This window comes from Micropterus dolomieu, linkage group LG02, assembly GCF_021292245.1.
Source record: "Micropterus dolomieu isolate WLL.071019.BEF.003 ecotype Adirondacks linkage group LG02, ASM2129224v1, whole genome shotgun sequence".
In the NCBI taxonomy this organism is placed as follows: domain Eukaryota; kingdom Metazoa; phylum Chordata; class Actinopteri; order Centrarchiformes; family Centrarchidae; genus Micropterus; species Micropterus dolomieu.
In genome coordinates this window covers 15,656,276-15,668,624 of record NC_060151.1, presented here as the reverse complement: position 1 = coordinate 15,668,624, position 12,349 = coordinate 15,656,276, and the positions used below count along the sequence as shown (strand labels likewise).

Here is a 12,349-nt window from a genome sequence, read left to right as displayed (position 1 = left end):
CGACCACTGAAAAGCTATGTGGGGGCACTAATTAGCAAGCAAACCCCAACTTCCACCTCAGCCACTCGGTCCTCCTCTGCTTGATTTGCACGCTCTCTTTACAGGTCTAACTCCTCCATTCTCATCATTCTTTTATCCGCCTCATGGCTTTCTCTTCTGCTATTCTGTTCTACTTTTTTAATTAACCCCCCGTCACCCCCTTTATAGCCTCAAACTCCCATCCCTTTTTGGATGCATTTCATTTCTCTTCCCTTCTCTTCCTAAATAAAGTTCCTTTGAGTTATACGCAAGTTATTAACATTTTCAGGAAATGGCTTTCTTACTGAGAGTCAGATGAGAAGATTCATGCCACTTTCATGTTTGTATGCTAAATGTGAAGCTACAACTAGCAGCTCGCTTCCTTATCTTAGCACAAAGACTACCTAGGTAAACAGCTATCATCTCTCTGTCCTAACGTTGCAAAAATCATTTTATTGGCACATAACATTTACAGTGGTGAACTGCCATTTTTGCACTTGGGTTTTTGTAGGGATTACACAAACATGATACTATGTGTTGCTGAGCTACCAGTCTGGTAGACATATTTTGTTGCCTTTGGACAGAGCCAGGCTAGCTGTTCCCACTTATTTCCAGTCTTTTTGCTAAGCTAAACTGATTAGCTGCTACCGTACAGATACAGGAGTGGTATCTAATCTTCTCACTTAAGTCTCGGCAAGACAGCAAATAGGTTTATTCCCAAAGTGTCAGACTTTTTATTCAAACACACAGTATGTCATTTCTGCCACTGGGCTCTCTCACATCAGAACAATAACAATAAAGAGCATAGAACTTCCTTCCTCACTCTCTGATGTATCCCGTGTTTTCCGAGAAGTTATTGCAACTAGAGGGGGTTAAGGAGAAATGACACCACTGACAGGCGACCAAATGAAATGCACCGTTACCTTGAATAAAATGACAGGGATAAAGGGATGTATTCTAAATCAGAGTACCAATCTGAAACCCTTTTCAAAAAAGGCAGGGATTTGTCCTTGCAGTTTTATAATAAACACAAACAACACTTGAAAGTAACAAAATCAGACTGGAAGTAAGAAACAGCAACAATCTATTTATATACATCTATGTTCATAAGTGAGACAATTTCAGGTTTTCAAGTTATGAAAGAGAGAACCAATAGGCTGCAATGCTATAGGCCTTTTGTCCAAATCAGTGCTCCAACAATAAAATCTTAGGCATCATGCTGAGAATCCAAATGCATTATATATGTACATTTTTATAAGTAAGTGACAATGCAAAACAGTTTACATGGCACCCCATGTAGTGTGATGGTTTTCTTCCAACAACTTGGAAACACATGCACAATCTACCCAAGCAGAGCTGTGTTTGAAGAAATTACTGTCTGGTGACAATTTAATTAACCAACTGTCTGTCATATCAGCACCGAATCACTGACGTCTTTCGCCAAATTGCTTTTTTTTCACCCTCACTGGGAATGAAAACAAAAATTGGAGGGGTTTGTTTGATTACACAGATGCTTTTTTCTTCTGTTCTGGCGTTCCCTGCTTCCAAAGTAATAAATGTATGTGTCGCTGTGTGAGTTGTGTGCACAGTACATGTCTGCATTTGATATCAAGCCCCCAGTAACAGAGCTCAATCTGTTTACAGCTTCATAAAACCTAATCATCCCACCTGCTGTAAACCTCGAGGCGCTCTCCCTCATCAGTGTTCACACTCTCAACCCAACGTGGATTATAACAAAAGCAAAGGGTGCTGCTACTCTGTTTAGCTGTACACCTGATTTGTAAATGTAAATGCTCCGTACTTGTATAGCGCCTTTCTAGTCTTTTCGACCACTCAAAGCGCTTTTACACTACATCTGCATTCACCAGTCACACACATTCATACACTGAGCCTAAGTGCTCAAACGGAAACTAACATTCACACTCATTCATACACTGGCGGAATAGCCGCCAGGGGTAATTCGGGGTTCAGTATCTTGCCCAAGGGGGAGCCAGGGATCGAACCGCCGACCTTCCGATTAACAGCCAACCCGCTCTACCTCCTGAGCCACAGCCGCCCCAGTGCAGTATTACTGAAAGTATATCACCCCCCGGGGGCTATGCAGTTCTAGTGAAATGTAATATTAAAGTAACTTTTGATTAGTTTATTCATCAATCTATTTGCAGAGCTATTGAAGTGTTAAAATGCGGAAGTGGGGGCATCTGCCGTGTGTGTGCTATTGGTGTATTCCACTGAGGCTGCTTCCTTATTGGCTGAGCAATTCAAAATAATTATGATGTGCATCATCCTGTTGCCAGTAGCATCGCAGCTGTGACAGCTGCTCCCAGTGCAGAGTGTGTGTATGTTTGCATGCACACGTGTCTGCGTGCATGTGTCCAATGTGTTTACAATAAGCGGTGACAGATATGTGAAGGGGGAAGGGGTTTTGCTAGGTGGAGTGCCACTGCTTATTTGGTGGGTATTAAAAAACAAAAGACGTGAAAAGAATCCTTGGAGATTGTTTATGTAAATGAGCTTATTAAAGGCTAACAGGGGTTACCATGGAGAAGAGGAGCAGATTCTCAACATGGGGCTTTGCAACTCCGGGGAACCCATTATTTCCCAGTAATGTGTTGACTGTGTAAGATTAATTCTCAGTATGTCACAACACCAATCCTGTCCACAACAGTTTGTGGATAAGCATTTATTCGTTACACACATGCGTGGAACATGCGTGTGACCAGATGTATGTCTGTCTGGCCCAACCTTTGTCTCTGTCCTCCAACCTTCATTGTACGATCCACATTTTGCCCTTTAACGCTGCCTTTCCTGATTTCTCTCTTGGTGATTCCCTGCTCTCCTCTTTTGGGTGAGTCCCTCTTTAATGTGGCCTCCTATCTTGTTTTCATCCCCATCATTCCTCTTCTCCTTCCCTCCCAGCTAGTCAGTATAAAGACACATACACACACACACAATCTCTCTCTCTCTCTCTCTCTCTCTCTCTCTCTCTCTCTCACACACTCACACACACACACACACACACACACACACACACACACACAGTCTAAACGTAGACATTAAACTGATAACTGTCACTCATAAATTATGTGCCTCGAAGCCTCCACTTATAATCAGATTCCCAATCAGATGCAATAATGTCTTTTATTTCATCCATTCTCCATCAGACACGCGCACACACACACACACACACACACACACACACACACACACACACACACACACACACAGAGGAGACAAGACAGAGGCGTCAGACCGGCTGGAGTAGCTCAGATCTGGACGGGGGCAGAGGGTGGAGAATATTGTGTCAAAGTCAAAATGAATAGTAGTTCTGTGTTCACAGTTAAAGATGTGTTTTTTTCTGTGGAGTTTTTTAAAAAAGTGTAAAAGCAGTCTGACATTTCAGAAAAAAGATTTTGCGCTCTTCCATACTTACACTGACAAGTATGGCAGTGCACTATGAGTACCTGGATGGTAAACAGTCAGAATGTTGAGTGTGGCACACTGGACACTTCTCACCCTCAACGGTCGCCATCTTGGCTACGTTGTAGTGGATGGTCAAATTTGAAAATGGCAGAGGATGGTGCCGCTGTTGCGTTTGCTATAGTAGAACTAAGTAAAGATAAAAGCATGTTCATTTTTTAATGAAATGTATTGAAGTGAGGTGAGCAAACAAGCCACCAGTGGGTTTAAAAGAAGAAGCAAAAAAAGAAGAAGTGGTCAAATGTGGTGATCATCGTTAAGTGCACAATGGCATTGTTTGATTTGATGCAACACTACCCTGTTCAAGCACACAGTGTGCTACATGGATGTGTACTAACAGAGGTATCTGAAATGAGAGACAGCAGCACACAAACACGCTGTTACAACAATGCACATACAAAATCTGCCGCAAGCCCTGGCACTGCAGCATGATTTAGTATTTACAGAGAAATTACTAAGACATCAAAGGTGTCTGTATTTTTGTTATCTTCACAGTTCTCGATCTAACCACAAGAGCCACATGTGTTTTTTTTCACACGGCACAAAGTCTCATAACGCTGCTTAAAATAGCCCATCACCCTTTTTTTTCCATCAGTGACAATAGACACAGAAACTTGTGCTCCATTTCCACTGACTGATTTGACACTAATTAATTTGATGTCCTTTATTAAGCACCAGACCTAGTTAATGGAAGCAAGCTTGCCCTTAAAAGCTGTGGCACAGACAGTGATGGTTGTTGACCCTTTGGCATCTGGGAAATGGAGTTGCCAGGTGTCTGTCAGTCTTCAGCACAGTCAGTCAGTGGGAAGGTTGAAATGTAGTGATAGGTTAGCTTTAATCTCTGTTGCCTGGTGGGTCATCAGACACGAAAAGGAGACTTATTGGGGCATTTTTTACTTGGGACTAGGAAAAGTCTTTGTTGCTTATGTAAAGCTTGACATGAGCCAATTGACGTTCCCTAAACCACTCCTCCTGATTGTCCAATCATAGCTAAGCAATCATAACTAGCCTTAGCAGGTTTGTCAAGCTTTGGATTTCTTCAATTTTAAAGGCAGTGTGCACAGGGCTGAAGATACTTGGCATCTAACATGTTTGGAGGGTGGTGGTTTTTTTTTTTTATCCCTTTCAAAACCAAATACACAAGGGCAAAAAATGAGTACACCTAATTATCTAACTAGTTTGTGGCATTATAAGTTACATGAAAAAATGTCCCACTCACAACCTGCACATCCACTTTGTTAAACTCTGTATAAATGTTATGTTAGATGTTAAAAAGAGTCAGATACTGTACGTTTTTCTTTTCTCATACATATAATACCATAACTTACTAGTTCTACATCTGTCACACAATACAAGAGCAAAGCTGTTCCTTCCTTTAAATGCCCTGCACATACAGCTGTAAATCAGTGTTTTAGCGCAATATCGTGTATGTAGCTGTCAAGCTCATATTACAGAACCTTGTTACAGAGTTGTTATTTTAATATGAGTCAGCCCACAGGAAGACACTGTTTTAAACCAACTCGTGGAGCTAACATTAGCTTAATTAGCATGGCTAGCTACAGCTGAGAAATCTGCCAGTTGCTGATGTCATTTTAGCAAAATCGGTTAGCAATGAGAAGCCTACATTTGTCCACCTTTATATGAAATCAAAGTCTCATTGCTTGACAGGCGTGGCAAAAGTAATTAAGGCTGGGGGAGCTTAGTGAATGGTCAATTGCTTTCCTTAATCTGGGATGCAGACAATATGCACATGAACACATAATGCACACAAAAAACATAGATATGCTCCATGTTAAAATATGTTAAAGAAATTAAGCCACAGCCCAGCACACCTTTAATTCCGTTGGTGAATGTTGTTGAGGGTATTTACAGCCCAAATGATGAATGAATAGGCAAAGAGCTCTCTGCATTACCACCCCTGCACGGAGCACAACCATTAACCCTACCACCATCACCTTTCTCTCTAGACAAGGTGTTGTTTAAAATCCTGTTCAATTACAGCTACAGGTTTCTCTCTGCTTTAACCTCTCTGTCTCCATTCTCCTATTGTAACTCACTTGGGCATTGGTCTTTTGTTGTTCAGACCGGCTTCTTGTTCCTCTCAGCAATGAATCTGAGCTGGATTTGGATACCCACCACAACCCATCAAATCCCTCTGGGCAATGCAATCGTAATCCCACCACTATATAGCGTATGCACTGATCCTCGAAACAAACAAACTACAACCTCCCCTAATTGGTTTTCTTCCTCTAGTATGTGTTCCTCAAGCTGTGATCTTTAGTTTGTGGGATTTTAAAGAGTTTAGGTCAAAGGTCTAAGTTTCATTTGTGGTTAGAGATGGGGTTAGGGTTAGGGTTAACAAGTTAATCCTAGAGAATATGTCGCTTTTGTCCAGTGTATTCCATCCAACAAAAGCTAAGGAAGAGTCCAAATACACCACTGAAAGAAAAAAGGGAAAATAGTAGAATATAACAATTGCCTGATTGTGGTATCCAATTGCCTGAATGGAGACAAAGTTCAGTTTTAATTAATCAGAAGGGCTGTGTTTCCCTTTCTATTTCATGCTGCTCCTTTTGCCTCTTATTTCTGAAGAAGCAGCACTGTTAAAACTCATCAGAGACAAGAGCACACAAGTGTCTTACTCCAGTGGACACAGTTTAACAAAAGAAAACAGGTCACTTGGTAGGGAGCAACTGTGGCTCCACACATCCTTTAACAAGCTGAAGCCAACTGGAGTTTGATAGAGTCACATGAAAGGTCTATAACCCCCAAGCATCAAATACATCCAGTTTAACTTTAGCTTACCTCAAAAGGCGGTGAATGCATGTATTTGTTTGCTGGACATGTATCAGACTGTTATAGCACCTTGATGTGTAGGGTGGACTATAATTCATTGTTGTTGTTTATATGGAGACTCTTTGTGCTTGTCTTTCTCCTGCAGGCATCAATCAAGGCAGCTGTTACAGGATCAACCATTTCCCCGACGACAACGACTACGACACTGATAGCTCTGAATACCTGCTGCGTAAGTGCTCCCCACTCGTCCTCTTTGTCTGGCATTGTGAGGGCTGTCTGTGCTTTACTTTTAAGGGTGTGCAGGAAGTCCACTGACCTTCAGAGTCTTATTATTTGGTTCTGAGAGCAGTCTCCAAACAGGCAGTTCTCTTTTATGCAGAGACTGAAAAAATGCAGAACAAAGGCAGCTGAGGAATGTGACGGCATGCATGCTATTTTTCATTTATTTATTTTTTTGTCTGTTGGGATGTCTGACTCCTCTTGCAAAGTATTTTAAACTGAAGAAGTCCTTTGGATGAGGGACGAAACGTCTTCCAGTATCTTCAACCAAGTCCAGTTGCCCTTGATTTTAACCTTCGTTGGATAACTATGACCTGGATGACTGAGAATCTTCATAGACAAAGTATTTTAAAGCAATACTTACATGCTATATAATGGGACAGTTTGTGAGGTCGTGTTCTCCCAATTTCAAAAGAGTTTTAATTTACTCTCATTCTTGAATGAAATGTTCCTTATTTGCAAATCAGTTTTGCTCCAACCCTACATAAGGTAGCTTGGCACTGTGGTTTCAGACTTGGAGCTCAAACATAGAAAAAGTTCATTATTATTTGCTTATTAAAATTTTAAGAAATATTTTTTATAGGCATGAAAAATGCTGTAACATTTGCAGGGCAAATAATAAATTTCTTAATTACATTTCCCCTCATTCTTCTTCTACCCTGTATTACATGAAGCATGGCTGTGCTCACCACAAGAGGAATTTGTTTACTCTAAATTGTGGTGAAGAGTCTTCTTGCAACATAAAAGTTTGTATATTTCTATGAAAACCGGTTAAAAATGAAAATGGCACAGCTTGTACATAGATTGAAATTAGTTTGATATAAAATGGGAATATTCAATCAGCAGAGGACCTTCATTTAAGGCACAGCCTATTCAGTATCTGACTAATAGGCAGAAAAGAACAAAGAAGACTTTTCAGACTTTGGACAAAGTCCACACTCAGTCCATTAGCGTATTCAACTTTACAGTTGAATGAGCTCATCCATCCTTGGACACTTGTAAAATGGCACAGTGATTCATTTCTGGGGAGGTGATAGTCATTGAGAGCTCTTGTTACGTCCCACAGCTAATTAGCAAAGCTTTGTCACAACAAGGCCCAAAAGTATAAAAGATAATGGAGTTCTCAAAAAATGGACGAGAGAAGAGGTGGGACTGGATAGACGAGGGCTCAACAGGATAATGGAAATTCTACTTATTTAAAAGAGTCCATATTCTTTTTTAAAACAGTGTTGTTGAAGGAATTTCCAAAATTAATTTGTGTGTAATTTTATAATGTAATTTTATCTATAAATTGCCTTTTAATTTGATTGATGGTTTGATTCATCTGTATTCCTCTTTTACTAACCACCTTCTCTTTTGTCCAATCAAATATTGATTAATGAATTGTGTTAAAACCATTTACATTGACTTAATTACTTACCCAATTAATGACCTCTTTGCCATGTGCCCCCTCCTCCGTCACCGCAGGTATAGTTCGTGCCTCCAGCGTGTTCCCTATCCTCAGTACCTGCCTGTTGATGCTCGGAGGGATGTGTGTCGGGGTGGGCCGAGTCTACAACAAGACGAACAACGTCCTCCTCAGCGCAGGCATTCTCTTTGTAGCTGCAGGTGAGCTGGAGGATTACACTGTCGACCGTGTTCCCAACCAGGAGTAATCATGTAAGAGCTGCGGTTTTAAAATGAAAAAAGGCAAGCTTGATGTGGCACCTGTGGTCACATATTGCACTTCATCAGTGGTGCAATCATAAAGATGAACTTCACTCGGTATTGAAGGTCAGGATCTCCATTCATCACACACCTCACACACAAGTGATGAGGACCCATGTCATTAACGACCTCGGTAGTGATTAGAGTCTTGTAATCATTGGCTGATGAACAACTTATCAACACAGTGGGAGTTCATGGGTATTGTGGTTACTGGATAATGTCATGGATCACTTATATGTTCCTTCACATTTTCACTTTTCTGCCTTGTTTTTTTAGACTATTTCATCCCATGTGACTGAATCAAACAGTTTCTTTTTCCTGTTTCTACTTCTTTTTTCTTTATTTCTCTTGTTTATCAGGTCTGAGCAACATAATTGGCATCATCGTCTACATCTCCAGCAATGCCGGAGACCCCAATGATAAACGTGATGATGACAAGAAGTACACTTACTCCTACGGTTGGTCCTTCTACTTTGGCGCCCTCTCCTTCATCGTGGCCGAAACTGTGGCGGTCCTTGCCATCAACATCTACATTGAGAGAAACAAGGAGGTTCGCTGGAGGGCACGGCGTGAATTCATCCGCACGCTCTCTTCCTCTTCCCCATACTCGAGGATACCGAGCTTCCGCTACCGTAGGCGGACATCGCGTGCCAGCTCTCATTCTACGGAGGCATCGCAGGAGAACTCGCCAGTGGTGGGTCTGAAGAGGGCGCCATCTTCCAGTGGGCCCCTGGACGAGCTGTCCATGTACGCCCTGGCGAGGGACAGTGTGACGGAAAACACATACAGCCCTGAACACGAGGCCGCTGCTGATTTCCTCCAGGTTCATAACTGTTTCCCCAATGATTTAAAGGACGGAGTGAATCGCAGGACCACACCAGTGTGAGAGGCACATTACTGGGCCCGCGGTTCACCTGGAAGTGGATGAACAGGAAACAATCTGTTAGAGCCAGAGAAGAGAGGACAATCAGCTGGACAGAAGATGAGCCAATTAACAGAACCTGAGTCATTTATCTGCTTTTAGGGATCATCACAGCAGAGTTACATTGTCTGTGCTGTGCCCGATGCGAAATTTGTGTTTTCCTTCAGCTGTCAAAATGCTTATTTATATGAGCAGTTTGTGGATCACAGCCCTTCTTTGTGTAATGGTGACTGAACATTGTGGGTAAACTTGAGAGTGAAGTGTTGAGAGGTGCCAATCAGCAGTATTCTACCTGTAAATTATTTAACAAGGTGCTAAATGAAATGTACCCTTCAACTTGAAAGTGTTCCATTTGTGTGTGCAATTCCTATAAAGTGTCGACCTCTCGCCAAAGTTTGGATTGTGTCCTCATAACCAGTTTGTTCTTGCCTTATACTCTAATCATAGGTTCTCTCAGTACTGTCATTTTAAATAATGTACGGCCTTTTAAACAAACTCAAATTATAAATATTTTTAACACGTCTTTTTTTATGGGAGTATTGCGCGGGAGTCAGTGTGTTTACAAATGATTGACTTGCTGAGTTGTATTGAATGTTTAGTATTTTAGCCTAGTGTACAAGTCGACCATCCAGTCCTACTGATGATATGAAAGGTTTTGTCTCCCTCGCTGCCTCGTCCTTAATCCTATTCTTGTCTGACATTTGTCAGAGGAACAAAATGTCCCCTTTTGTCAGTGAAACACCTTGGCCCCTTTTTATTCACTTCATATCAGTCCGCCATCCTTCCATCACACCCCCTGATGGATGTGACATTGTGTCACAGCAGAACAGCAGCTGACAAAAAGGGGGGTGCCCAGAACTGTGAAAATGGCGCAGGTCAGGACTCTCTTTTGCTCAAAATGAAGCCTGGCATATCCAGCGTGTTTAATGGATCTGAGCCAGGCGGAGAATGTTTGTCTGTCTGTCACATTGCCTGTGAGTGCATCTGGTTGCCTTTTCCAGCCTCTCATGTCAAACAGAGGACCCAGACAGAAGCAGAGGGAGCTGTCTGTAACTGCGTCCCTGAAGGATTTGTCTCCAGCAACCAGATGTGTGTGTGTGTGTGTGTGTATGTGTGTTGTCGTCCATCACTGCTCTTTTGTTTGGCTCTCTCAGGAAATATTGTATTCTTGTGGCAGGTTGAACACTTTGAGGTCCTCTCCCTACTTCATGGCAGTGCTGGGAAATGGACCAGTGATAAAGATAAACCTGGTGAAAATGAGTTGAGAAAAAAAAAATGCCATTTCTGTATTTAGTATATGCTGTGAGTGATTGTTTGAACTTGCTCCAAGAACCAGCTGGGGTGATTTTTTTCAGTCTTAGGGCTATTCAGATGGTTCGGGTTTGGCGAGCTCACTAACTCAACCACAGAATAGTATTTGATTGTATTTAGTGTGTTTGATATTCCATTAGAGACACCACTTAATATGTGAGGCTGAGCAGATGTAAAAGAAAGCCGTCAGTATGATCCATCCAGACTCTAGATCTTTTATATTACAGTTTGGGGAAAATATCAAAATGTGTTTGTTTGTAATGTAAAGCTGTAAAGTTGTATATAAAAGTACAATAAAAAATACAAAAAAGAAAAAAAAACAATGTGAATGTGCAAAGACATGAGCAGAGGATTCAAACCATTATTTTACTGAACAATGTCTCAATAATAATGCCTTGATGCAATATGGCATTGGTCATGCTATTCAACTTACCATTCTGTATTCAGGTAAGCACTCACTGGTTTTGCTGTTATCAGTCAAACTAGTTAAATATTCTGTTTTGTAAGGTGAAGTACAATAAATACATTTAGCAGACAAAACTAGATTTCCTATTTCATGCGTATGCAGCAGCTTTACTTCACTATATGCTGTAATATTCATTTTTGGCTTACTATTGTTGTAAAATAACCTCAATAAGCACAAGACAATAACGGTGGACGTTACGGATGTTTAGAAGGGAGGCGCTAATTGGTTGCATAATAGAAAAAACACTGGGAAAGAAACTGTAAATGTGCTGTATACTGTATTTCCTGCTTTTAGTGTTCCAATCAAACAAGCATTTTTATTTCATCTGAACCTAAATTGTTTTTCTCATCATCGCTTTCCAGTTACAACCCAACACGTACTGTACATAGACAAATAAACTAAATCAGGGTTATATTGTTGTGCTTTGTCTTTTACAGTAACAAGACAAAAAGTCCACAGTTATGCTAGGGGCTCTGTGAGGCCCAGTGGTGCTGTGAGTTAAATGTTAACATCAACATGCTAACATGCTCGCAAAGACAACACTAACATGCTGAAAGGAAAAGCAGAATATTATCTTTATTGCATTTTCTGCATCCATACACAACGCACAACCACATTTTCAAAGCTTTTTTTTTTGTTAGATTGCAAAAGTAGCTCAATCAAAAACTAAAAAAGATAATAAATAAGTCTCTTCATCTTCAACTAATTAGGCCAAGTACTTAATATTTTCTTTGCCTACACATCCTGCCAGCCATTTTGCGTATAATTTGGTAAATTCTGACATCTCTTACCTACATCACGGCATTTCCTGTAAACATTCATAACCTTCTTTCATGTTTTCTGTCTACTTCTCCATCTTCAATTAACTATTTCACTTATTTTAAACAGACAATCATCAGCTAACCAGCACCACATCCATTCAATATTCTCCAATATAACCCTCACAAATCCGAAAACACAGATGGGCCTAGCCTGCACACCTATAGGCTACTAATGAGAGCGATTGCAATTTTTTGATTTAGTGATGGAAGAGAAGGTCATATGAAGTGGGAGCAATCCGCAAACAGTAATGCTCATTTGTCAAGGAGGTACGAGCATTTGTGTTTGTTCATGGGATTCACAGGCCAGAACAGCAGCATGTAAAGGAGGGCTTTCATAATCAATAATGCATGTTTGCTATTGGCTGTTACTGACAGCACATGAGTGCTCTGCTAGTTTGAAGGATTTATTGCAAAAATGTCTATTATTCATGTGATTATTTTTTCATTCAGATTTTAAATTGTATTTATTTGTAAATAGAATTTATCCAGTTGAATAGGCCTGGTTTAGAGTGTTAGTATGCTAACATTTGTTAATAAGTGCTTAACACA

The 12,349-nt window shown here is 40.8% G+C and overlaps 1 protein-coding gene across 1 annotated transcript in view; it reads left to right on the top strand.

The window, feature by feature from the left end:
• The window catches only part of cacng4b (calcium channel, voltage-dependent, gamma subunit 4b), a 23,202-nt gene extending 12,415 nt beyond the window's left edge, over window positions 1–10,787 (top strand). Inside the window, exons 3-5 of the mRNA XM_046031524.1 lie at window positions 6,440–6,523; window positions 8,041–8,181; window positions 8,640–10,787. Coding sequence (XP_045887480.1) covers window positions 6,440–6,523; window positions 8,041–8,181; window positions 8,640–9,166 — 752 coding nt within the window. The 3' untranslated portion in view covers window positions 9,167–10,787. The remainder of the gene's footprint in view (window positions 1–6,439; window positions 6,524–8,040; window positions 8,182–8,639) is intronic.
• Window positions 10,788–12,349: the final 1,562 nt, after the last annotated feature.